This window comes from Cherax quadricarinatus, chromosome 22, assembly GCF_038502225.1.
Source record: "Cherax quadricarinatus isolate ZL_2023a chromosome 22, ASM3850222v1, whole genome shotgun sequence".
NCBI lineage: Eukaryota > Metazoa > Arthropoda > Malacostraca > Decapoda > Parastacidae > Cherax > Cherax quadricarinatus.
Window position 1 is genome coordinate 35,456,042 of NC_091313.1, and position 24,327 is coordinate 35,480,368.

The 24,327-nt window shown below is 44.6% G+C and overlaps 1 protein-coding gene across 1 annotated transcript in view; it reads right to left on the minus strand.

Annotated features, from left to right (window-relative positions):
- Positions 1–24,327, minus strand: part of LOC128689813 (chondroitin sulfate proteoglycan 4) — a 375,987-nt gene that overhangs the window by 57,119 nt on the left and 294,541 nt on the right. The window contains exons 10-11 of the mRNA XM_053778303.2: positions 20,116–20,346; positions 1,945–2,111 (exon numbers count right to left, since the gene is read on the minus strand). Of these exons, the coding sequence (XP_053634278.1) occupies positions 1,945–2,111; positions 20,116–20,346 (398 nt within the window). The remainder of the gene's footprint in view (positions 1–1,944; positions 2,112–20,115; positions 20,347–24,327) is intronic.

The following is a 24,327-nucleotide window of genomic DNA, read 5'->3' on the forward strand; positions in this document are numbered from 1 at the left end:
AATACGAATATAACTATTATCCAGTAAGTGGAGAAATTGACCTCAGTGCCACTACAAGCATGAATCAGACTCACACTTGAGGTAGACCTCAGTGCCACTAGAAACATTTTGACTCATACTCTGAGTACCAAAAACATGCTCCTGACTCATACCTTGAGAGGTTGAGTGACAAAAATATTCTCCTGACTCATACTTTGAGAGGCTGAGTGCCAGAAACATGCTCTTGACTCATAACTTGTGAGGTTGAGTGCCAGAAACATGTTCCAGACTTCGACTTATGGAGGCTGAGCTCAGTGGTTATAGAAATATAATTTTGACTCATAAGAGCAAGAAAAAAAGCTCGGGCTGCTGGGTACTTTCTTGGCTCCTAGCCTCCAGTCTTGGCTCCTAGCTTCCAGTCTTGGCTCCTAGCTTCCAGTCTTGGCTCCTAGCCTCCAGTCTTGGCTCCTAGCTTCCAGTCTTGGCTCCTAGCCTCCAGTCTTGGCTCCTAGCCTCCAGTCTTGGCTCCTAGCCTCCAGTCTTGGCTCCTAGCCTCTAGTCTTGGCTCCTAGCCTCCAGTCTTGGCCCCTAGCCTCCAGTCTTGGCTCCTAGCCTCCAGTCTTGGCTCCTAGCCTCCAGTGTTGGCCCCTAGCCTCCAGTCTTGGCCCCTAGCCTCCATTCTTGGCTCTTAGCCTCCAGTCTTGGCTCCTAGCCTCCAGTCTTGGCCCCTAGCCTCCTGTCTTGGCTCCTAGCCTCCAGTCTTGGCTCCTAGCCTCCAGTCTTGGCCCTAGCCTCCAGTCTTGGCTCCTAGCCTCCAGTCTTGGCCCCTAGCCTCCAGTCTTGGCTCCTAGCCTCCAGTCTTGGCTCCTAGCCTCCAGTCTTGGCCCCTAGCCTCCAGTCTTGGCTCCTAGCCTCCAGTCTTGGCTCCTAGCCTCCAGTCTTGGCTCCTAGCCTCCAGTCTTGGCCCCTAGCCTCCAGTCTTGGCTCCTAGCCTCCAGTCTTGACTCATAGCCTCCAGTCTTGGCCCCTAGCCTCCAGTCTTGGCTCTTAGCCTCCAGTCTTGGCTCCTAGCCTCCAGTCTTGGCCCCTAGCCTCCAGTCTTGGCTCCTAGCCTCCAGTCTTTGCTCCTAGCCTACAGTCTTGGCTCCTAGCCTCCAGTCTTGGCCCCTAGCCTCCAGTCTTGGCTCCTAGCCTCCAGTCTTGGCTCCTAGCCTCCAGTCTTGGCTCCTAGTCTCCAGTTTTGGCCCCTAGCCTCCAGTCTTGGCTCCTAGCCTCCAGTCTTGGCTCCTAGCCTCCAGTCTTGGCTCCTAGCCTCCACTCTTGGCTCTTAGCCTCCAGTCTTGGCTCCTAGCCTCCATTCTTGGCTCCTAGCCTCCAGTCTTGGCTCCTAGCCTCCAGTCTTGGCTCCTAGCCTCCAGTCCTGGCTCCTAGCCTCTAGTCTTGGTTCCTAGCCTTCAGTCTTGGCTCCTAGCATCCTGTCTTAGCTCCTAGCATCCTGTCTTGGCTCCTAGCCACAAGTCTTGGCTCCTACAATCCTGTCTTGGCTCCTAGCTTCTGGTCTTGGCTCCTAGCCTTTGGTCTTGGTCCCAGCGTCCAGTCTTGGCTCTTAGGCTCCAGTCTTGGCTCCTACCCTTCTGTCTTGGCATCTAGTCTCCTGTCTCGGCTCCTAGCCTCTTAGCAACTAGTTTCCTGTCTGTCTCCAGCTTCTTGTCTTGGTTCCTAGCCTCTAATCATGACTCCTAGCCTGGAGGCTAGGACGGTCACTCACTCTTCCTGGCCTCATATGCTCCTTCAAATCCATTCCCAAAACTGCATATGAGATATACTTCCGTTCTTTCCTTATCCAGATCGTTATACTTCCTAATCACCGTGAAACCGAAGGACAGTTCTCTGTTCCTGGTACTCATTTATGACTTTAATCGGAAAAAAAGATGGTATGAACCTGCTATATTGAGTTAGTCTCACCTGAGTTTGCTAGGAGGGCTGTCACTGTCAACGACTGTGATGATCTCCGGTGTGAAGGTCTTGGAGGTGCCAGCAGCCAGTCTTAACACCTTCCCTGGAGGCAGTTGCAGAGTCGGAGAGTCATTCCGAGCGATGACGCGCACCGGTAATACGAACCGGTGACGAGACTGACAAAAAAAATCAGGAAACGTTATCAGATACATGACAAGATTACAAGGAAAGGGATATAGAATATAATTTGTTAAAGGAGAAACATAAAGATTAGAAGATAAATGAGGTATAAAAAAATAAAAAGTGGGAGAGACAAGCTTGGCAGAAGATGGAGACTAGAGGAGGAAACAAGGTGAGAAAGACAAGGATGGTTAATGGAGAAGAGACAAGAAGGAACAAGTCAGTATATCCATTCCTTCTGAACTCCTGATGTGTAAACATGTGACCCAAGTCTGTTTTATATAGAAAGAACGAATATAAGATGGAATGCATGTGATGAAATACAATAAAGAACAGTATAAATAAATAGAACAGTGAACAAGACGAACATATTAAACAAGGACCCAAATATAATAAGAAACCAGATGAATAACTTATAAAATAAGAACATATATTCTAAATCCAGATGAACAAATACAATCACTAAATATACAAATAAATTAAAAAACTATACAAGAAATTCGGCTATATTAATATAGAAATGAATAACATGATCACAACACAAAACTCAAAAACTAGCATGACATGTTTAGTCGATTCTGATATCATGTCTGCAACACAGGAAGATATCTGCCATGGATACCCTTGATTTACAAGTATTGTCAGTTCCGAAACAAAACAATAATTATCGTAAAAAGCTTAAATTTATAATGTAATCAAATTATTTTTAAAATAAAATACTGCTGTTAAATAATATCAGAGAGTCAAGAGAGCTTAAGAAACGCAGGATCAAGAGTGTGGCTCTTACTCCACTCTCGTGAACACCTGAACCACCAGTAACAACAACACTTAACTGAACATTGTTTAAAGTTCACCTCACCAATTACTTCCATATTCATGAAGCTCTCAGACTCTCACAAGCCTTGTAATTAAAGTCCAGCCTTGAAATATCTTACCTGGTAATGTTGCTTCTCAGGCCAACTTACCAGGCAAACACTAGACTTGGAAGGTAGAGAAACAATTATTCTGGGAGACTCTGCCATCCTGCCATACGTGAGTGAAACAGAAGCCTGGCAAATGTTTCGCACTCTGGCAGGATTGCTGGCTTTGTGGTTTTGTCTAATGTTAATATAAAATGGCAAGTTAATTGTAAAAACTTAAGTTCATAATAGACATTGCTGAACTTCCCAGGGATTTTTAATAGTTCACAGTTAGTGGGGTGGTGATACCCGGTTACTAGGGTGGTGATGATACCCAGTTATTGGGGGTGATGATACCAATTTATTGGGGGTGATGATACCTAGTTACTGGGGAGTGATGATACCCAGTTACTAGGGAGGTGATGATACCCAGTTATTGGGGGTGATGATACCTAGTTATTGGGGGTGATGATATCCAGTTATTGGGGGTGATGATACCCAGTTATTGGGGTTGATGATATCCAGTTACTGGGGGTGATGATACCCAGTTACTGGGGAGTGATGATACCCAGTTATTGGGGGTGATGATACCCAGTTATTGGGGGTGATGATACCCAGTTATTGGGGGTGATGATACCCAGTTATTGGGGGTGATGATACCCAGTTATTGGGGGTGATGATACCCAGTTATTGGGGGTGATGATACCTAGTTATTGGGGGTGATGATACCCAGTTACTGGGGGTGATGATACCCAGTTACTGGGGGTGATGATACCCAGTTACTGGGGGTGATGATACCCAGTTACTGGGGGTGATGATACACAGTTACTGGGGGTGATGATACCCAGTTATTGGGGGTGATGATACCCAGTTATTGGGGGTGATGATACCCAGTTATTGGGGGTGATGATACCTAGTTACTAGGGGTGATGATACCCAGTTACTGGGGAGTGATGATACCCAGTTACTGGGGTGATAATACCCAGTTACTGGGGTGATGATACCTAGTTACTGGGGGACGATGAAACCCAGTTACTGGGGAGTGATGATACCCAGTTACGGAAGTGATGATACCCAGTTACTGGGGTGATGATACCTAGTTACTGGGGGACGATGATACCCAGTTACTGGGGAGTGATGATACCCAGTTACGGAGGTGATGATACCCAGTTACTGGGGTGATGATACCTAGTTACTGGGGGACGATGATACCCAGTTACTGGGGAGTGATGATACCTAGTTACTGGGGGACGATGATACCGAGTTACTGGGGAGTGATGATACCTAGTTACGTGGGTGATGATACCCAGTTACTGGGGTGATGATACCCAGTTACTGGGGAGTGATGATACCTAGTAACTGGGGGACGATGATACCCAGTTACTGGGGAGTGATGATACCCAGTTACTGGGGTGATAATATCCAGTTACTGGGGTGATGATACCTAGTTACTGGGGGACGATGAAACCCAGTTACTGGGGAGTGATGATACCCAGTTACGGGAGTGATGATACCCAGTTACTGGGGTGATGATACCTAGTTACTGAGGGACGATGACACCCAGTTACTGGGGAGTGATGATACCCAGTTACGGGGGTGATGATACCCAGTTACTGGGGTGATGATACCTAGTTACTGGGGGACGATGATACCCAGTTACTGGAGAGTGGTGATACCTAGTTACTGGGGGACGATGATACCGAGTTACTGGGGAGTGATGATACCCAGTTACGTGGGTGATGATACCCAGTTACTGGGGTGATGATACCCAGTTACTGGGGAGTGATGATACCTAGTAACTGGGGGACGATGATACCCAGTTACTGGGGAGTGATGATACCCAGTTACTGGGGTGATAATACCCAGTTACTGGGGTGATGATACCTAGTTACTGGGGGACGATGAAACCCAGTTACTGGGGAGTGATGATACCCAGTTACGGGAGTGATGATACCCAGTTACTGGGGTGATGATACCTAGTTACTGAGGGACGATGACACCCAGTTACTGGGGAGTGATGATACCCAGTTACGGGGGTGATGATACCCAGTTACTGGGGTGATGATACCTAGTTACTGGGGGACGATGATACCCAGTTACTGGAGAGTGATGATACCTAGTTACTGGGGGACGATGATACCGAGTTACTGGGGAGTGATGATACCCAGTTACGTGGGTGATGATACCCAGTTACTGGGGTGATGATACCTAGTTACTGGGGTGATGATACCTAGTTACTGGGGTGATGATACCTAGTTACTGGGGGACGATGATACCGAGTTACTGGGGAGTGATGATACCCAGTTACGGGGGTGATGATACCCAGTTACTGGGGTGATGATACCTAGTTACTGGGGTGATTATACCTAGTTACTGGGGGACGATGATACCGAGTTACTGGGGAGTGATGATACCCAGTTACGGGGGTGATGATACCCAGTTACTGGGGTGATGATACCTAATTACTGGGGTGATGATACCTAGTTACTGGGGGACGATGATACCGAGTTACTGGGGAGTGATGATACCCAGTTACGTGGGTGATGATACCCAGTTACTGGGGTGATGATACCTAGTTACTGGGGTGATGATACCTAGTTACTGGGGGACGATGATACCGAGTTACTGGGGAGTGATGATACCCAGTTACGGGGGTGATGATACCCAGTTACTGGGGTGATGATACCTAATTACTGGGGTGATGATACCTAGTTACTGGGGGACGATGATACCGAGTTACTGGGGAGTGATGATACCCAGTTACGTGGGTGATGATACCCAGTTACTGGGGTGATGATACCTAGTTACTGGGGTGATGATACCTAGTTACTGGGGGACGATGATACCGAGTTACTGGGGAGTGATGATACCCAGTTACTGGGGTGATAATACCCAGTTACTGGGGTGATGATACCTAGTTACTGGGGGACGATGATACCGAGTTACTGGGGAGTGATGATACCCAGTTACGGGGGTGATGATACCCAGTTACTGGGGTGATGGTACCCAGTTACTGGGGTAATGATACCTTGTTACTGGGGCACGATGATACCGAGTTACTGGGGAGTGATGATACCCAGTTACTGGGGTGATGATACCCAGTTACTGGGGTGATGGTACCCAGTTACTGGGGTGATGATACCCAGTTACTGGGGCACGATGATACCGAGTTACTGGGGAGTGATGATACCCAGTTACTGGGGTGATGATACCCAGTTACTGGGGTAATGGTACCCAGTTACTGGGGTGATGATACCCAGTTACTGGGGCACGATGATACCGAGTTACTGGGGAGTGATGATACCCAGTTACTGGGGTGATGATGCCCAGTTACTGGGGCACGATGATACCGAGTTACTGGGGAGTGATGATACCCAGTTACTGGGGCACGATGATACCGAGTTACTGGGGAGTGATGATACCCAGTTACTGGGGTGATGATACCCAGTTACTGGGGCACGATGATACCGAGTTACTGGGGAGTGATGATACCCAGTTACTGGGGTGATGATACCCAGTTACTGGGGCACGATGATACCGAGTTACTGGGGAGTGATGATACCCAGTTACTGGGGTGATGGTACCCAGTTACTGGGGTGATGGTGCCCAGTTACTGGGGTGATGATATATAAAGGGCTTGTTTGGTAGCTGTAGAGCGGGTAGTTAAATGATATACTTCTTCGGAGGCTTCTTAGTTTATTGTTAAGTAGTGGTGGGTTACACAGGCTTGTGTGTTTGTGCCCATGGCCCGGGCAGGGCCATGCCCGCGAGAGAGAGATGAGAGTACTTGTGTGTTGAAGCCAGGCCGCTGTGTGAGTGAGAGCGAGGCAAGTCTGGGCATACTGAAGTGGCAAGGCCTATAGGTGGCAGCACTTGAGTGGCGCGAAATATGAACTAAGCTGGCAGACAGCATGGGCTGTCTGTGCAGACAGTACAGGCTGTCTACATACGCTCGGCCACCTACCGCGCGTCGTCCCGACGCGACAATACTGGTAGTAAAAGAAACTCGGTCTCTCTCTCGTAGGAACAGGGCACAGAACACAAAATAAAAACATATATATACATATGGACATGGAAAAAAAACTTCCTTCAGGGAGGGAAGAAAAAAACATGTGGGGTGTGCTAAACATCGTGGTCAAAGGCAGTGAGCGTCGATGAGTATCACTGCACGCCTTCCTGCGTCTGGACAGATACTGCAACACGGGAGACATCGCTGCGGCTGAGCTGTGACGTAACAGGGTACGGTCTCCTCTGGAACGGTGAAGCAGACATCGTAGGAGTCGCTGCAGGTTTTCACTCAACCTGGGGCACGACATGCTGGTGCCCTCGAGTGAGGCGTCGACAAAACTCGGCCACTGGGCAGGACTTCTGACAAGCGACTCAGGAGGACACTTCTCGACTGGTACTGTCGCTGGGCTGTCACTGCCGGCGATCGTGGAGCGAGTTGTGGAGCGAGTCGTGGCAGAGACGACTGGGCGAAACATCTGGGAGTCGTAACATCATACACCAGACTGCAGTGAGAGAGCTAGCAGTCAAAGTGACATCATCTTTGTGCAGGCTGCTCACTGAAGCTTGTGACACGAGGCTGACACAGCGCCTGCCGACAGGGCTGGCTGCGGCTTGACGAGTATCATCTCTCGACAGTTGGAGTTATAGCAGAGGTTAGCCTAAGCGTCCCCAGACTTGTTTCTCTACATATAACTGCACTCTGAAGGTCTGGAGGTGAAGTGAAACAAATCTCGATGGGAATCGTAGCAGGTACGATTCTGCAGAACAACACGAGCGACGAGCATAAAAGCTTTCTGTACAAGGGGGCTCATACGCTCAGGGCTGAGAAATCAGCTGTCAAACACACTGGTCACGGGTGACTTAGTGGTACAACTCAAGGGTCTGACCACAGACCTCACTGGACACACGGAACTTTAAAAACACACCGCTGTACATACGGTACAACATGGCTTAACTAGCAAATGATGCTTTTCTGCGCATAAAACTGACTAAGACATACTAAAATGTGAGAACACTGACTGAGAGGAATTAATTAACACACGACATATATTTTCTCTCAATCTTCTCGACAATACTGAAATAATTACTAGAACACTCGATGTGACATCATGTGATGTCAGGCGTGATGTCGCAAGGTGACGTCAGCAGCACTGTGACGTCAGCAGACAACGTGAGGTGACGTCAGGCAGACATCGAGAGGTGACGTCAGCAGACATCGTGAGGTGACGTCAGCAGACATCTCGAGGTGACGTCAGGCAGACATCGTGACGTCATGAAGTCGGGCAGCATCGTGGGTGGCGTCGATGTGATGCGGGCAGCAGACCACAGCATGAGGCCTGGGACATCTGGTAACTCACGTGGCTTTGTAGCTCTACATGATCGCCCACACCCACGTGACGTCGTAATCCACGTAGCTTCGAGTGGCCTCGGGCACCCGGATACACAGCACTGGCAATGAATTCACACGAAAAACAGCAGAAAACACAGCAGAGGGAGTGGGCAGTGGTGAGTGGTGTATGGTAGACGGGTGAGCGTGAGGAGGGCGAGCATGGGCAAGGTGAGGAACAGCCACTTCCTCTCCTCTCCTCTCCTCCCCCACCCACAAACACGTGGAGAAGCTCACACTGGACGCAGAAATCACCACAAGACTCACCTCTGGCTTGCTGAAACAGCTGTGCTGAGCTGAACAACAACAGCAACATACAAGTGACGCTGAACACGTGACTTGAGAAACAGCGTGGGACACTGTAGCGTGAGACGCTGGGACGCCACTCACAATTCTCGAAGAAATTCGGCAAATTTCGGCTGGATCCTGCTTGTACCTGTGTCTGGATGCTCAAACGTGCAGACACGACATCAGGATAACTCGTTGAGAGACGGATGCTTCTTGTGTAGGGTGATGAAATGAAGGTGACTTCATACCTCTCCCTCCTCTCTCCAGGGTAAACACAACGCTGCGACCACCGCTGGTACCAATATAAAGGGCTTGTTTGGTAGCTGTAGAGCGGGTAGTTAAATGATATACTTCTTCGGAGGCTTCTTAGTTTATTGTTAAGTAGTGGTGGGTTACACAGGCTTGTGTGTTTGTGCCCATGGCCCGGGCAGGGCCATGCCCGCGAGAGAGAGATGAGAGTACTTGTGTGTTGAAGCCAGGCCGCTGTGTGAGTGAGAGCGAGGCAAGTCTGGGCATACTGAAGTGGCAAGGCCTATAGGTGGCAGCACTTGAGTGGCGCGAAATATGAACTAAGCTGGCAGACAGCATGGGCTGTCTGTGCAGACAGTACAGGCTGTCTACAGATACCCAGTTACTGGGGTGATGATACCCAGTTACTGGGGAGTGATGTTACCCATAAATATTGTCATTTATATATATCATGATCTCCTGTACCAGAATTTGTGGGAAAATAAAAGTCTTGCATATTCTTCAACGTTCTTCAGTGTTGTTCAACGTTCTTCAGTGTTCTTCAACGTTCTTCAGTGTTCTTCAACGTTCTTCAGTGTTCTTCAACGTTCTTCAGTGTTCTTCAACGTTCTTCAGTATTCTTCAACGTTCTTCAGTGTTCTTCAACGTTCTTCAGTGTTCTTCAACGTTCTTCAGTGTTCTTCAACGTTCTTCAGTGTTCTTCAACGTTCTTCAGTGTTCTTCAACGTTCTTCAGTGTTCTTCAACGTTCTTCAGTGTTCTTCAACGTTCTTCAGTGTTCTTCAACGTTCTTCAGTGTTCTTCAACGTTCTTCAGTGTTCTTCAACGTTCTTCAGTGTTCTTCAACGTTCTTCAGTGTTCTTCAACGTTCTTCAGTGTTCTTCAACGTTCTTCAGTGTTCTTCAACGTTCTTCAGTGTTCTTCAACGTTCTTCAGTGTTCTTCAACGTTCTTCAGTGTTCTTCAACGTTCTTCAGTGTTCTTCAACGTTCTTCAGTGTTCTTCAACGTTCTTCAGTGTTCTTCAACGTTCTTCAGTGTTCTTCAACGTTCTTCAGTGTTCTTCAACGTTCTTCAGTGTTCTTCAACGTTCTTCAGTGTTCTTCAACGTTCTTCAGTATTCTTCAACGTTCTTCAGTGTTCTTCAACGTTCTTCAGTATTCTTCAACGTTCTTCAGTGTTCTTCAACGTTCTTCAGTGTTCTTCAACGTTCTTCAGTGTTCTTCAACGTTCTTCAGTGTTCTTCAACGTTCTTCAGTGTTCTTCAACGTTCTTCAGTGTTCTTGAATATTCTTCGGTGTTCTTCATTGTTCAGTTTTTTAAGTGTTCTTCAGTGTTCAATGTTCTTCAGTGTATAAATGAGGACTGAATTTTAGAATAATCTGGTAAACGAAAATAATAATTTTCTTTACCGATTTTCGTCAACTTGGTTCACACAATAATCACTGAATGTGATTCCTGTGAGGAACTTTGGCTTATAAAGCTCTTTATCTACGTGAATTATGACATGCCATATCCCGGTGTATTTCTTGTCAGGATTTCATCTTGATTGCCTGAACCACCAGGTTGTTGCTGCTAGCGGCTGGCATCGCCATCATAACCTAGATAAATCGGAAGGCTGATCGGTGTCATTTTGATTGCCATCTTGAGAGCCTTTACCAGTGCTCTGTGATTGTCTGAAAGCCTTTACCAATGCTCCGAGACTGTCTGAAAGCCTTTACCAAAGCTCCGAGACTGTCAGAAAGCCTTTACCAATGCTCCGAGACTGTCTGAAAGCCTTTACCAATGCTCTGAGACTGTCTGAAAGCCTTTACCAATAATCAGAGACTGTCTGAATATCTTTACCAATGCTCCGAGATTGTCTGAAAGCCTTTACCAATGCTCCGAGACTGTCTGAAAGCCTTTACCAATGCTCCGAGACTGTCTGAAAGCCTTTACCAATGCTCCGAGACTGTCTGAAAGCCTTTACCAAAGCTCCGAGACTGTCAGAAAGCCTTTACCAATGCTCCGAGACTCTCTGAAAGTCTTTAGCAAAGCTCCGAGATTGTCAGAAACCCTTTACCAATGCTCCGAGGGTGTGTGAAAGCCTTTACCAATGCTCCGGGACTGTCAGTAAGCCTTTACCAATGCTCCGAGTCTGCCTCTTAGAGCTGCTTGCAACAGACTGATTATTGGTGAATCACAGATGTTGGCACTGTTTTGGATTGTGTCAATGGTAAAGCTGCTATTCACTGAGGTTGAATTCCACGCTTGTTCCAGTATTTCTCACTCTCTTAAGTTGCTGTGTTGGTGTGAAGACTGTAAACCAATATGAGTGAGTGTTTGTACTATGGTGGACGATAGATACTCTCGTACAGTTTCAATGGACTCGCGAAATCGTAATGCCACGATTGCAAACAAACCATAACACGGGTGGGGTTAGAACCCGCGGTCAGAGAATTATAAAACTCCAGACCGACTTGTTAGCCACTGGGCCAGCCGACACGGGCTCTAACCCCTCCCGTGGTATGGTTTATAGCTCTAGTCATTGACCTTCAGTTTATAGGACGCAGGGTGGTTTTTGGAGACATTTTATGTAAAAAAAATGCGTCTAATAAGCCGCGAAAAACGGTGACAGCATTTCTCTGTCGTGCTCCAGTCATTGTGACCATTGACAAGTCTGTTGAAAGCGGCTACTCACCACTTGACTTGCAAATGTAATCTTCCACAATAATTCGACGGACCTGAGGCCAGATGACTTTGCTTAGCCCAGTGATCTCACTCTTCGATTAATTTATGGATAAAAATAAAAACATTATTTATGTAGGTAAAACTTCGCTGAATACCTCAACAGGCAAGCTAACGTTATCATGAATCTTCGTGCTTTAGAAATTCTTTGAGCGGTGATCGATCCTGCAGGTGTGTAGGTGAAGTGGATAATGTGTATGCTCGGTGAAGATCAAGAAGGGTGGGAGAGTGAAGTCAGGTGGTCAGGTGAAGTTCAAGCACAGTGGGAGAGTGAAGTCAAGTGATGATTAGCTGAAGATCAAGCAGAATAGAAGAATGAAGTCAGGTGGTGATCAGGTGAAGATCAAGAAGGATGAGAGAGTGAAGTCAGATGTTGTTTACCGACACTGGTAAGAATGCTTGACAGTAGCTCGTGCACTGCGGCAAGACACTAAAGAGACGCTAAATCCAAGTACAGTGTTAATCTCAATAATTCTATCACTGATACTAGATACATCAAGCTCCTTCCTCATATTAAGAAGCTTGGTAGATTTAGGACAGCCAAGACTAATTCTGAGGGCTTCATTTTGCATTAACTCCAAGGGTTGAAGAGAACTTTCCCTAGCTAATATCAACATGGACACAGCATAATCAACTAAGAGCCAAATATATGCTATGTACATCATTTTAAATATTTTCACATTAGCACTATAGTTGGGGTTGTAGCCAGCAACAGCTTTGAGAGGATTTGGCCTGTCTTTGCATTTCTTATTGAGTTGCGGTTTAGTGGATATACTGAAGGACACTTCTGCACCAAGGTATCTGTAAGACTTAACGTAACTCATGTTGTCACCCTGCAGACACATGGGTGGGGGATGTTGCTTGCTTGTCATTATTTTTGTTTTAGATGAAGATATGATGAAACCTAATCGATTATAAATTACCTAAACTTCATAAGAAGAATAGTACTTATCATCTTATGCCCTGTTGTATGGTTCTTGATGTTAGCAGGATATAAGTTATACCAGACTTTCCAGGAGCGACTGATCGACCTTTATTTAATGCATTATCTATTTCATACTCAGTGAAGAGGCAATCACGCTCATTAATATTTTGGTTCATAATTATTGTTATAATAATAAAAAAGTATTCAGGCTTATAGTAATTCAGGGAACTGAAGCACAGATCCAATTCCCTAGATCAAGAGCCCCTCACCAGCGTCAAGGAACCTCCCTTGAGGGGTTTAACTCGTAAAATTAATAAATTTCAACCTTCCTTCAGAAGCACTGAGTTAATGAAGTTTTCTCTGTGAAAGGTGAATACTCCTCTTTCCGTACAGGGAACATTAAATGGAGATTTTTCTTAGAAATGTTGCCAATTAAACAGCGGCAATAGTGGATATTTTCTTGTAGCATTTGGCAAGAGCTCGTGTTGTGTGTGGGTAGGAACTTCACTGCAAGGTAACATTATAAAGTTTTGGTTATCGCAGTCGGTAGACTATGTAGGATGGTTTGAGTTCTATTTTTGCAATTCTGGATAAAATGAGAGGGGTGAAGTAAAGACAAGCGAATATCCTCTAAGAGTTGTGTACGAATGGTATATAATACCGACAAGATGAGATTAAGACACATGTGCAACATCTGGGTATCTTTATTGTAGACGTTTCGCCATCCAGTGGCTTTATCAATACAAATTCTAGGACTACTGTCTTCAAGTTATGTCCTAGAATTTGTATTGATAAAGCCACTGGATGGCGAAACGTCTACAATAAAGATACCCAGATGTTGCACATGTGTCTTAATCTCATCCTCTAAGAGCTCAAGGCTAGATAGATAATGCATATAGCCCTCAGGAAGAGTCATATGACCGTCCATCAGTGTTTAATGTAAGACTCGTGCGATGTGAGGTTGTCCCCGTTAAACCTTGAAGAGCACTTACTCTTCTCGGGGGTCTGCAGAGAGCAGTGTCGGAGAAGGAAAGCTTCCCTTTGGTTTAAAGTTCAAGTGTAAACTTCAAGATTGCTTCAACATTTTCTGTTTTATGCAGGAGTTCTTGTAGCTCAGAAGTCTGATTTGTAGAACGAGGGTATCGTCCACACACCAAGTGACGGTGTTCAGGTCATGTGACGGTGTTCAGGTCATGTGACGGTCTTCAGGTCTTTCAAGTGAAAGCTTTTATTTTCTAGGTTTTCCATTAAGAAGGTGGTCAGAACCACACTTGAAGAACTGTCCATGGCCAAGCTAGAACATTATTTGGAAAAGTTATGTTCAGAGTTGAAGAGATGAAGTTTACAAACTTGCCACCATCAACCCGTCCTCGCTGCAGTTAAGTCACTTCTTCACATACGGTTTCCAGCACATTTCTAAGTTAGGTTAGATTGTCCCATACAAATAAAAAAAATAACAGAAAACTACAAATATAGAACATAAATAAACAACATGTTGGAGAAGAGAAGTTATGACGCACATTTTCCTGTTTGCAGGTTGTGTATTGTTCTAGTTATTGTATTGTGCTTTTTTATTCTGTAAATATAAAATTAAAAGCCCAATAAAAAGTCTGCAGCGCGAACAGAAAAAGGTAGATACTACGCGGCTAGAACAATAGTCAATTATAAGTGTTCAAGGCGCCTTCTGCAGTGACAACTTGACTGCATTTATAACAGTGCTGTAATGTCCGTGGTTAAGAGGACGGGCCGCCACCAAGGCTAAAAAGTCAAGGAGGGGAAAAGGAAGATTGTGTTGAGTAGCATTTCAATGGAGAACATCAGTGGTTGAGTTAACATTTTTCAATTGTCTGGCTTGGCAGTGTGTCGAAATATAACCTCTCTCCACTCGTATATGTAGCAATCACGTCCCAAGACCCGAAATATTTTCCACAAAGGTGTTCTAAATGAATGCATCTTAGTTTGGAATAATGAGGGTCTACGCCGATTTTTTCCCTGACGTCAAAACTCCTGCGTCTGAATTGTTTTGGCAATAAGTGTACTATGTCAGGTGGTAAATTAGACACATGTGCAACTCTTGGGTATCTTTATTGAGGAAACGTTTCGCCACACAGTGGCTTCATCAGTCCATACAAAGGAGAATCTTGAAGAACAGGAGGAGAATGAGGTAATCAGTCCCTCAACCTTGAGTCGATGTGGTCAGTCCATCAATCTTGAATAGAATACGGCATACGTGCTGAGAAGGAGCTTATAAACCGTTGACAGGAGAGGTGCAGCAGTCATAGGTCGTGTAACATTTGTTCAATGTTGAAGTAGGTCGTGCCCAAGAATTAGGCAAGCGAAGAATTCCCAAGTATTAAGATCCCAAGAAGTTGTCAGACACTGCAACTTCTTGGGATCTTAATACTTGGGAATTCTTCGCTTGCCTAATTCTTGGGCACGACCTACTTCAACATTGAACAAATGTTACACGACCTATGACTGCTGCACCTCTCCTGTCAACGGTTTATAAGCTCCTTCTCAGCACGTATGCCGTATTCTATTCAAGATTGATGGACTGACCACATCGACTCAAGGTTGAGGGACTGATTACCTCATTCTCCTCCTGTTCTTCAAGATTCTCCTTTGTATGGACTGATGAAGCCACTGTGTGGCGAAACGTTTCCTCAATAAAGATACCCAAGAGTTGCACATGTGTCTAATTTATCAACATGTCGGTTCTCTGAACCATTCATCTACAAACTATGTCAGGTAATCAATGCTGACTCTCTGCTTCCTGCAAATACTTGCAATATTGCATGTCTGAATACTGAATACATGCGAGATGTATGATAAAGTGTAATTATCACTGGTGAGAGTTGAAAAATTGTAACATGTAATGAGCTTGTAAAAATATATAGAATAGAGATTTTTTTTCCTATTCTACTATTTTGTTGTTTAATTTTGAATTATAAATAATTTTTATTTACGAACAATTTGTTATTTTTTTGAAACTTAATTTTCATTCTCTATCAGATGTTTTCACAATAAGCAAACTTAACGAGGAGACTTAAGTGTAACTTGAGTAAGAAATCTATGCAAGCAATAGCAGCTCATCTGCAAACCTGTTCACATGTGGCTACAAGAAACAACTCATCATTATATGCACACACATGTGGCTAAAGGTAATTGTATCTCACGTGCTTACCCAGACACATGTGAGTACAGGCAACAAGAGCTCAGCTGAATGAGTATTTCTTCACATACCCATCATATGTTGCCAGTCTCAGCAACCACATGGACAAAGCTTGTTAATTTGTGGAGCGATCACAGTAATACGCAAATTAATTGGGATAGGAGTAAATTTTGTGATTATCTCATAATATGTCTTAGTCTCCTGCGACTCTCGTCAGTGCTATAACAGCTGTGGTTCTGTAAGGCTATTCCTGCAAGTGTGCTCCGTGAGTAAATGTGATTTCACCAAATTCTCAGCTTCAGTTCATGATTAATGCTGAAATTCACGATGGATGTTATACCTAGGAAGCGTGCAAGTATTGTAACTCTTAAAAAAATATACTGACAAGGTTGTCATAAGATACAGTACGAAGGATCCCAAGAAAACCAGCAAAGATATAGAGTGAGATTAGGCTTCACTTGACATAAATGTTAATTTATCATTTGTTCGATAAAGGCTAATTAAAGATGGTGGACTGCCAGAAAGCTGGTATAGAAACAATTATTGACTGTGTTTTACTAAATTATTGTAAACTTATATAAAATATATTTAGTTGGATTAGGCTAAATTAAATTGCGCTTGTTATAATAAGGTTAGGTAAGTTTCCTAAGGTTCTTTTGGTACAAAATCATTAATTTTTTTATATTAACGTAAATGAAAAAAATATATCTTGAAATGTATATGTAGACGACCCCATTCACTGTACTCAATTCCAGAGGTTGAAATTAGGCCTTCTAACTCGGCTTTCTAAAAGGAACCTCCCCATAATGTCGGAACTTACAGAAGACCAAGTAGTAATACTAATTACCCTTCTGCAAACCTATCCCAATACATTTTCGGGTGTTCCAAAAAAGTGCAACCTGGGTTATCACGAAATTGACGAAGGAACTGCTAAACCTATTAAATTTTCTCCCTACAGAGTTAATCCTGAAACAACAGAAGCTACTTCAGCAGGAGGTTAGAACATGGTTGGGTGGAGGAATCGACCAGCCAGTGGGCTTCACTGTGCAATTTTGTTAAAAAGCCTGATGGAGGATTCCGGATGTGCACCGACTACACCAAAGTGAATGAAGTCACATTACTGGATGCCTACCCTCAAAGGGTAGTCATATGCCTTATTAAACCAATTATCTGCCATATTATTGCCGTGAATTTCTCGAATGAACATTAATTTTCCAAACGAATGTCTTATTTCATCACTGTCCCCATTAATACGCACACTGGTGCACACTGATCCTAAATGTGTTCAAGTATACTGAGGACACGATGGGCACAAATATACTAAGAACAAGACAGGTTCAAATATACTGAAGACAAGATGGGTGTAAGGAAAGTCTCTCTGATAGGCTTCATTCTTATTTTCTACCAGTTGCTGTAGCAGTGTGGTAGTTTGCTGGCAACATTTCCCAAATGATATTGATGCCTCATCTGCCAGTACCTCCTATCCTCTCACTTTGATTCCCTTGCTTTTCTACTTAATTTCTTTTCTTTCCCTGTTTAGCCAAGAGAGCCTCGTATAGCCAAGAGAGAGAGCCTTGTATAGCCAGGAGAGCCTCGTATAGCCAAGAGAGCCTTGTATAGCCAGGAGAGCCTCGTATAGCCAAGAGAGCCTCGTATAGCCAGGAGAGCCTCGTATAGCCAAGAGAGCCTCGTATAGCCAAGAGAGAAAAGCCTTGTATAGCCAGGAGAGCCTCGTATAGCCAAGAGAGCCTTGTATAGCCAGGAGAGCCTCGTATAGCCAAGAGAGCCTCGTATAGCCAGGAGAACCCCGTCCCTCACTTCTCTGAGTTCCTCCTCGTCATGACCTTCGGTATGGTGCTTCCAGCTTCCAGACATTTTTATGTTCAGCGTTCTTAGTGTTATTATTATTAGTAGTACTTTCATCTATTCATTAATTATTATAAACTGTGAAATTATTATTTGTATTGAGTTATCCTGGGTTTTCTGATGGACAGGGTAAAGTGACAGATGACAGTGACCACGCTAGTGTTACAAGGTCACAGTGACCGTGACCACGGTAGTGTTGCAAGGTGACAGTGACCGTGCAAGTGTTGCAAGGTGACAGTCACCATGCTGGTGTTGCAAGGTGACAGTGACCACGCTGGTTTTGCAAGGTGACAGTGACCACGATGGTGTTGCAAGGTGACAGTGACCACGCTAGTGTTTCAAGGTGACAGTGACCACGCTGGTGTTGCAAGGTGACAGTGACCACGCTGGTGTTGCAAGGTGACAGTGACCACGCTGGTGTTGCAAGGTGACAGTGACCACGCTGGTTTTGCAAGGTGACAGTGACCACGATGGTGTTGCAAGGTGACAGTGACCACGCTAGTGTTTCAAGGTGACAGTGACCACGCTGGTGTTGCAAGGTGACAGTGACCACGCTGGTGTTGCAAGGTGACAGTGACCACGCTGGTGTTGCAAGGTGACAGTGACCATGCTGGTGTTGCAAGGTGACAGTGACCACGCTGGTTTTGCAAGGTGACAGTGACCACGATGGTGTTGCAAGGTGACAGTGACCACGCTGGTGTTGTAGGGTGGCAGTGACCACACTAGTGTTGCAAGGTGACAGTGACCACGCAGGTATTGCAATGTGACAGTGACCAAGCTAGTGTTGCAAGATGACAGTGACCACGCTAGTGTTGCAAGGTGACAGTAATCAAGCTGGTGTTGCAAGGTGACAGTGACCACGCTAGTGTTTCAAGGTGACAGTGACCACGCTGGTGTTGCAAGGTGACAGTGACCACGCTGGTGTTGCAAGGTGACAGTGACCACGCTGGTGTTGCAAGGTGTTGTGTACACATTTTCACTGATGAGAATCAGTCCTAGTGAGGTATTCACTGGTATAAACTGTGAAATATCTGTATTTAACGTAATATCTAACTCACCATCAATTTAATTTAGGCTGATGCAGTTTTCGTCTTAAGATTTTAACACATTCTTACATCGATTTATTTTTATCCCATCCTATAAGTCCTTGTGATGCCCCGGACATTATATCTTGTAATGTTTAGTTGTGACTAACATGGCGGGGTGTGAGCAGCCTTCACTAGTTACTCAAACCTTCAGATATGCTCATCCTTAACTACAATAAAAATCTATCCATGAGGAAGATCCCTTACAGGAAACAACAGTGGAAGGGCTACAGTTGTGCAAGTAAACTCACCCCCACCCTTCCCCACTCCTTACAAAGGTAACACAGTCGTCTCCTCTACACGTTTCCTCTACAACTTGCGTGTTACCACCATCCACACCCCTTCCCTCTCCTCACTCCTTCCCTTCCCTATACTGAATCCTCTACCTGTCCAGTGCTCCATCATGAATCCTTGTTGTAGTAGTATTGATTCCTGTGATTCTGTAACTTGATTCAATGAATTATTTTTTGTTGGTGTTGGATACTCACTGTTTTTTTTCATTAGTTTTTCATCGTAATGCAAAAAAGTTGTGTTAATTTCTTCTTTATGTCTGTCCTAGTTATCTAATGGTTATTTATTTTTACATATTTTTTATTTTCTGGAGCAGGGGTGGCGGCCCCCCCCCTCCCTCATTTTCCCTGAAAATGGGCACTTGCGTACTGAAGACAGAATAGAAATAAGCAGTCTGAAGACAAGATGGGTACAAATATGGGCCCCTTGCTTAATGGTAGTACCTTCTTCTCATAACCTAGGGCCGGGCTTGATCCATGGAAGGGTGGAAACTCTGTTCTTGTCAAGTGTGGCATTCGTTCCCAGGTTTTTGGCCATTTTCATGAGTCGCGTCCTGGGTGGTGTGATGTCCATTAACTTTGAAATGAGTTGAAGATATTGAAGACAATGTGGGATCGCAAAACATTCAAAGAAAATAACTTTGAATTCACTTCCTGAACATTATGAGGTAATATTTGAATTAAAATCAATTCCTTTAAAAAAAATCAATATTCTTCCTTATTGAAGATTTAATGAATATAAAGAAAGCAACAGAGAAGTCTGTTTAAAAGAGCTGCAAAATAGTTCTGGAGAGAGAAAAACAAAAGGAATTTCTCGACAGGACGAAATACACATTCAGTCATTAAACATTGTCTTAAGGCAGAACACAAGTGCCTGGAGAACTTACCTTAAAGCAGAACACAGTCCTGCAAACCTTACCTAGAGGCAGAGCATAAGTGTAAACGTAACTCACTTGGAGGTAGCAGAGAATAAGTGCTCCGGAGGCGGAATACAAACAAGCGTTCATTTAACTTACATGGAAGTAGGAAGGTAGAATGTAGGAACACAACAAAGGTTCCTACAACTTACCTGGAAGTGGGAAGAGAGAATGTAGGAACACAACTTACCTGGAGGTACGAAGGTAGAATGTAGCCAGAACGTGTCACCAGCTCCAGTTCGAGGACGACGGAGTCTTCGGTAGTCTCTGATCCGTCGTGAGCATAGGTAACTCGATCGTTGTTGAGGTCGAGCAGAGTGAAGATGGTCTCCTCTGGTCGACGCCACATGTGCACGTCAAGGTGGCCTCGAGAGGGTCGCGTGATCACGTGGAACAACACACCAGACTCACGCACACCGTACTGCCCACACCAGAAGACAACAATGCGCTTTTATTTTAAGCAATATTAGATTCATTCGTAGTGTGCGGGAGGTTACTATATTCTACATGATAGCATTGTTTTTTATTATTTAGCTACATTTATCATATCACACGGGATGGCATTCATGAGGTAATGAATTTTGCCAGCCTGAACTATAATCCTTCAGTGGAACGTTGACAGTATTGTTATGTATTCCACTATAGGAACAATAGTTAAAGGAGCTTCAAAGCTTTCCTTCCAGCAGAGTCACTATCTTTGGGAATTCATATCTTTCAGGATGGGCAATCTTCAACGCTGAAAGAATATGAATTGATGACAATATCATCAGAAAGAGAGAGAGAGAGAGAGAGAGAGAGAGAGAGAGAGAGAGAGAGAGAGAGAGAGAGAGAGAGAGAGAGAGAGAGAGAGAGAGAGAGAGAGAGAGAGAGAGAGGTAGATTCTCTCTTAAATCGCTTGACCAAGAGAAGGCTGTGGGCCTAGACAAATTGAGCCAAAGAGTGCTGAGAAGATGTGCAGACCAGCTAGCAGCACTTCTAACTCGCATCTTTCAGCACTGCCTAGTACAGTGTAAATGGCATTCTCTCTGGAAAGAGGCAAATGTAGTCCCTGTTCACAAAAAGAAGAGCAGAGCAGAAATCAGCAACTACAGACCAGTGCCACTGCTGTCAATCACTGGTAAGATACTTGAGACACTAATCTCAAGACAAATAACAGTTTTTTTTACTACCATCTGTTGTTAAACCTCTCCACTATGTGGCACCAGTCATTGGATGAATCCAAAGTCAGCTGTGTGGTAGCACTGGACATTGCTGGTGCTTTCGACCGGGTGTGACACCAGGGCCTCTTAGCAAAACTGCAAGCTCTGGGAACTGCAGGCTCTACGCTATGTCTTCTCAGTGATTACCTTCATGGTAGATCTCTAAGGGTAGTTCTCAATGGAACGGAATCAGCAAGACATCCTGTTGGGGCAAGTGTTCCACAAGAAAGTGTGCTGGGACCATTGTTATGGAATGTCTACTTCAATGACCTTCTTCATCTCATCCCAGAATCCCATGCATATGCAGACGACTCTACACTGACATTCACTGATCCAAGAGAAGAAATGCCAGCTGCTCTAAGCTACATCAATCACTAGCTAAGAGTTACATCAGCATGGGGAAATAGATGGCAAGTAACATTTGCACCTGAGAAAACACAAATGATGATGGTCTATAGGCACCACGATGGTAATGCCTGTGCAGTAGTAAGGATAATGGGAGGGTGTTGCACCTGGGGAAGAAGTTGATATCCTTGAGGTGAAATTTGACTCCAAACTGACCATGAAGAACCACGTTGTAAATCTTGCAAACAAGGCAGCCAGGAAGCTTGCAGCACTTCCCCGTATCTCGCACCTGCTTGACAGTAGGGGTTGCAAGATCCTGTACGAGGCACAAGTACGCTCACACCTTGTGTATGCCCCACTTTCTTGGTTTGCCTGCGTCCCCTCTCATCTGCGACTGCTTGACAGAGTAGAGAACAGAACAAGACGTCTCATCTCTCGCCTGGACCAATCCTGGATAGATCTTTCATTTCAGCAGATCCTTCAAAACAGGAAGGATGTGGGTGGCCTTACTGTTATGTACAAGGCCAGTATTGTCAAAGTACCACACTTGGAGCCACTTCAAGGACAGCGTGAAGCAAGCTTCTATACCACAAGACGGGCAGAAAGCAGCAACTTCACTCTGGCTGTATCCTTCTCCAGAACATCACTTCATCTGAGATCATTTATCCCCAGGATGACTCGAGTATGGAACACATTCGTACAGTATTATGATGTCAATGAGATAAAGTCAGTTGATCAGATGAAAATTCTGGCCCACAGATGGCTCCAACTTCATCCTGTTCCCTGCTTGTATGTCTCATAACAATAAAAATGCTTTCAAATGAGCTGATGTACGTAACAGTTCTTAGCTTGTCAATAAAATTAGGAATCCTTAACCTGCATATAACTTCTTAATAAAGCTAGGGATCCTAAACCTAACCTTGTCAAACCCTGTGTAAAAAAAAAAAATGGACAGACAGAGAAGACACGGAGACAGAGAAAAGAGAAAATTATGAATGTAGCGGTAAATCAGAAACATACAAGAGTTCGAACAGAGGAAAGAGGTAAGAGTTAGATGGAGATTAAGTAGAAAATAAAAATAAAAGTGTCTTATAAAAGTAAGAGGACTCTTAAATACCGAATCAAAGTACCAAGGTTTTGTAGCGACGTGTGATAATGAAGGTGAAGCAGCGATGACAAACACGTCGTGTCACCCTTTAAACTCTTCTTATCCTTGTAAATTTTTACAGTACATAGTGTTTGTTGTGATCTTGGTGGGATAACAGATAAGATGATCAATTTCGTATTCCACAGATTCCCAAGAATTTGGAATGAGAACATGGATTTCTACTTTGAGGAAAAGTGAGCCAATAAATTCAACCAAATGTGTAATGGACATCTTATTGTGGCTTAAAACATAATTATTAATATTTAATAATAATCATAATCATAACAATAATAATTGCAATTTCTTATTACCTGTTCTCATTTAGCTTTCTTTACAATAGCTTAAAACGTTATTCACTAAACCTGCATTGTCACACACAGTGGATGTGTACTTACCTATATGTACTCAACTATATGTGGTTGAAGGGGCCGAGTCTCAGCTCCTGTCCCAGACTCCTCGTTAGTCGCTACTAGGCTGCCTCTCTCCTGGCATCGCGAGCCAGGAAGTGATGTGGAAAGGGATGTGTCCAAAGATTAAGGGAATTCAATAATCAACTGTTGGTGGAGGTGCGGGTTAGTGTCTGTGTAAGTATGTAAACAGTTTGAGCAGCAGATAATTTTCTGCTGCAATAATTAAGGAGGCTGTCAGCGTTAAAGATCAGACTTTAAGCGAGGAGCTCAGTTAAAATTTGTTAGGATGTTGTCCGCTGATAGACAGGTCAATCTATTAAGATATCGTGAACTAAAAGTGTAGCCCAGAAATCTTTGTAGAGTGATGCTTGTCCTTACTGTGTATGTGTGTATGTGTGTGTGTGTGTGTGTGTGTGTGTGTGTGTGTGTGTGGTTGTACTCACCTAGTTGTACTCACCTAGTTGAGGTTGCAGGGGTCGAGTCCAAGCTCCTGGCCCCGCCTCTTCACTGATCGCCACTAGGTCACTCTCCCCGAACCATGAGCTTTATCGTACCTCTGCTTAAAGCTATGTATGGATCCTGCCTCCACTACATCGCTTCCCAAACTATTCCACTTCCTGACTACTCTGTGGCTGAAGAAATACTTCCTAACATCCCTGTGAGTCATCTGTGTCTTCAACTTCCAACTGTGTCCCCTTGTTACTGTGTCCAATCTCTGGAACATCCTGTCTTTGTCCACCTTGTCAATTCCTCTCAGTATTTTGTATGTCGTTATCATGTCCCCCCTATCTCTCCTGTCCTCCAGTGTCGTCAGGTTGATTTCCCTTAACCTCTCCTCGTAGGACATACCTCTTAGCTCTGGGACTAGTCTTGTTGCAAACCTTTGCACTTTCTCTAGTTTCTTTACGTGCTTGGCTAGGTATGGGTTCCAAACTGGTGCCGCATACTCCAATATGGGCCTAACGTACACGGTGTACAGGTTCCTGAACGATTCCTTATTAAGATGTCGGAATGCTGTTCTGAGGTTTGCTAGGCGCCCATATTCTGCAGCAGTTATTTGGTTGATGTGCGCTTCAGGAGATGTGCCTGGTGTTATACTCACCCCAAGATCTTTTTCCATGAGTGAGGTTTGTAGTCTCTGGCCCCCTAGACTGTACTCCATCTGCTGTCTTCTTTACCCTTCCCCAATCTTCATGACTTTGCACTTGGTGGGATTGAACTCCAGGAGCCAATTGCTGGACCAGGTCTGCAGCCTGTCCAGATCCCTTTGTAGTTCTGCCTGGTCTTCGATCGAGTGAATT